General features: G+C 42.1%; 1 protein-coding gene across 1 annotated transcript; it reads right to left on the reverse strand.

Moving 5' to 3' along the window:
• Positions 1-1,186: 1,186 nt before the first annotated feature.
• Positions 1,187-1,703, reverse strand: LOC138878570 (uncharacterized). Its single transcript, XM_070158260.1, has 2 exons — positions 1,620-1,703; positions 1,187-1,555 (listed from the first exon to the last, which is right to left on the reverse strand). Exons 1-2 carry the CDS (start codon positions 1,701-1,703, stop codon positions 1,187-1,189), a joined length of 453 nt encoding a protein of 150 aa, XP_070014361.1.
• Between the last annotated feature and the right edge of the window lie 548 nt (positions 1,704-2,251).

Consider the following 2,251-nt stretch of genomic DNA (forward strand, 5'->3'; position numbering starts at 1 on the left):
CTTTCAAAGTTTTCAACCCAGCGGACTCTTTTTTTTGTTTTTTGTAGGGTCGTACACAGTTTAGACTCATGCGGTCCAGGAGTGTAGCATCATGCAGTTTAGGCTCATGCGTCAAGTAGCATTGCAACTTCAAGGATAATACTTTTTTAAGAACTTGCCATTGATAAGGCCGATTCTCATGCCATCTGCATCAACCAACTTGTAAGCCCTACTTGAGTAAGCTTCTATACGACATATGGCCCATCCCATTTTGAAGTGAACTTCCCTATGGGTTTATGGAAAGTAATTATGGGTCTTCGTACGGCAAGGACTTGATCTCCTACCTGAAATGATCTCGGGCGAACTCTTTTATTGAAGGTGCGAGATAATCGAGCTTGATAACATTCAAGACTCTGTTGAGCTTCCAACCTTTTCTCATCGAGAGCCTCCAACTCTGCTAATCAAAGTCGAGCATTTCTTCATCAGTGATCCCTTCTTGAATAACCAGTCGTAACGAAGGTATCTGATGCTCAAATGGCAAGACAGATTCGACTCCATAAACGAGTGAATAAGGAGTCGCCTGTGTTGGTGTGCGGTGAGTTGTCCTATATTCCCATAGAGATTCTTCCATACGGTCATTCCAATCTCATTTGGATTTGGAGACGACTTTCTTTAATAAGTTGCATAGAGTCTTGTTGAATGCCTCAGCTAGACCATTGTGGAAGCATTGTACATCGAAGAGTTACGTTGCTTGAAGCCAAAGAGATCACAAATCTTGTTCATCAATCTATTATCGAATGGCTTTTCATTATCCTTTATTATGTAACGAGGAATGCCAAAGCGATAAATAATGTTTACTCGGATGAAACTTGCAACATTTTCCTTCTTTACTTCCTTAAGAGCAACAACTTCAACCCATTTTGGAAAGTAGTCAGTTGCAGCCAAGATATATAGGTGCCCACCAAAGGACTTTGGAAGTGGTCCAACAACATCCAATCCCCAAACGTCAAACGGCCAGGATGCAATAGTCGGGCAACACTTCAAGAGGTTGATGAATAAAATTCGTATGGAATTGACAAACCTTGCATCTTCGAGCATAGTCCAAGCAATATTTTACCATCGTTGGCCAATAATATCCCATTCTTTTTATATGAAAGTGGAGCTTTGGTCCAGACTGGTGTGACCCACATACCCCAAAATGGGCTTCTTACAAAGCTTGGAGTGCTTCATCTTCCCATAAGCATCGCAAGAGTACTCCCTCGAATGATCTTCTATATAGGGTATCTTTGTAGTAAAGGAAGCGAGGTGCACGACGACGGATTTCAGTTCTTCTCCGCGGATTTTTTGGAAGTATCCCATAGCACAAGTAGTCGATAATGGGTTGTCTCCATTCTTCTTTCTCGACTTCAGAAATGGCGACAAGATGCTTGAGTTCATTTTCTTCACTTTCAGCCTCATTTGGCAGCGGTACTACCCATTTTTGGTAGACAGCAACTTGCACTTGATCAGGCAAGGTTAAAGATGAAGCTAGGGCGGCTAAAACATCCGCCTTCTTATTTTGTTTCCTTGGCACATACTGAATAATCATCCATTAACCTTTTAGCGTAATCATGATATGGGCGTAGTTCAGGCTTCTTGACCTCGTAACTACCTAAAAGCTGATTGACCACTAACTGAGAGTCACCAAAGACTTGCAATTGCAACCACTTCATTTCGACAGCCATTTTGAGCCCAAGTATTAGTGATTGATACTCAACAAGTAGAACTTTGCATCGGGGAAGTGTGACTCTGCCTCGGTGAATGGCTCATCATCAGCAACTATCTTCTTCTCGACTTTAACCTCGTAGTATTTTAAACATTGATGGTAGGTAGATGAACCTACTTTATTCTCATGTATCCAAGGCCTCCCAAGCAAAACATTGTATGAAGTCTTCGCATCGATCACATGCAACCATGCACTTGATTGCTATCTTCAATAGTGATTCCCAACCTGATCACGCCTATAGCTCTTTGCCCCCCTTGGTTGAATCCTTGGATCATCACACGACTTTTTGAGAGTTCGTTCATGGGAATACCAAGTTCTTTCACAGTGTGGATTGGCAAAATGTTCACTAAGGACCCTCCATCAACAAAAATTCGATTTACCCTTTCATTGCGCATATAGCCAACCAGGTACAATGGGCGGTTATGAGGAGTGTCACCTAGCAAAAGATCATCATTTGTGAATGTGACCTTTTCCTCACAAGCATTAACTTCTTGAGGAGTGGACTCG

Source organism: Nicotiana sylvestris, chromosome 9 (genome assembly GCF_000393655.2).
Source record: "Nicotiana sylvestris chromosome 9, ASM39365v2, whole genome shotgun sequence".
Lineage (NCBI taxonomy): Eukaryota > Viridiplantae > Streptophyta > Magnoliopsida > Solanales > Solanaceae > Nicotiana > Nicotiana sylvestris.

Coding starts and splice junctions, on each gene's coding strand:
- LOC138878570 (XM_070158260.1), bottom strand. CDS start 1,703: ATGGCTGTCGAAATGAAGTGGTTGCAATTGCAAGTCTTTGGTGACTCT. Junction 1,556..1,619: donor AGCTTTTAGGTAGTTACGAG/GTCAAGAAGCCT, acceptor ATGATTATTCAG/TATGTGCCAAGGAAACAAAA.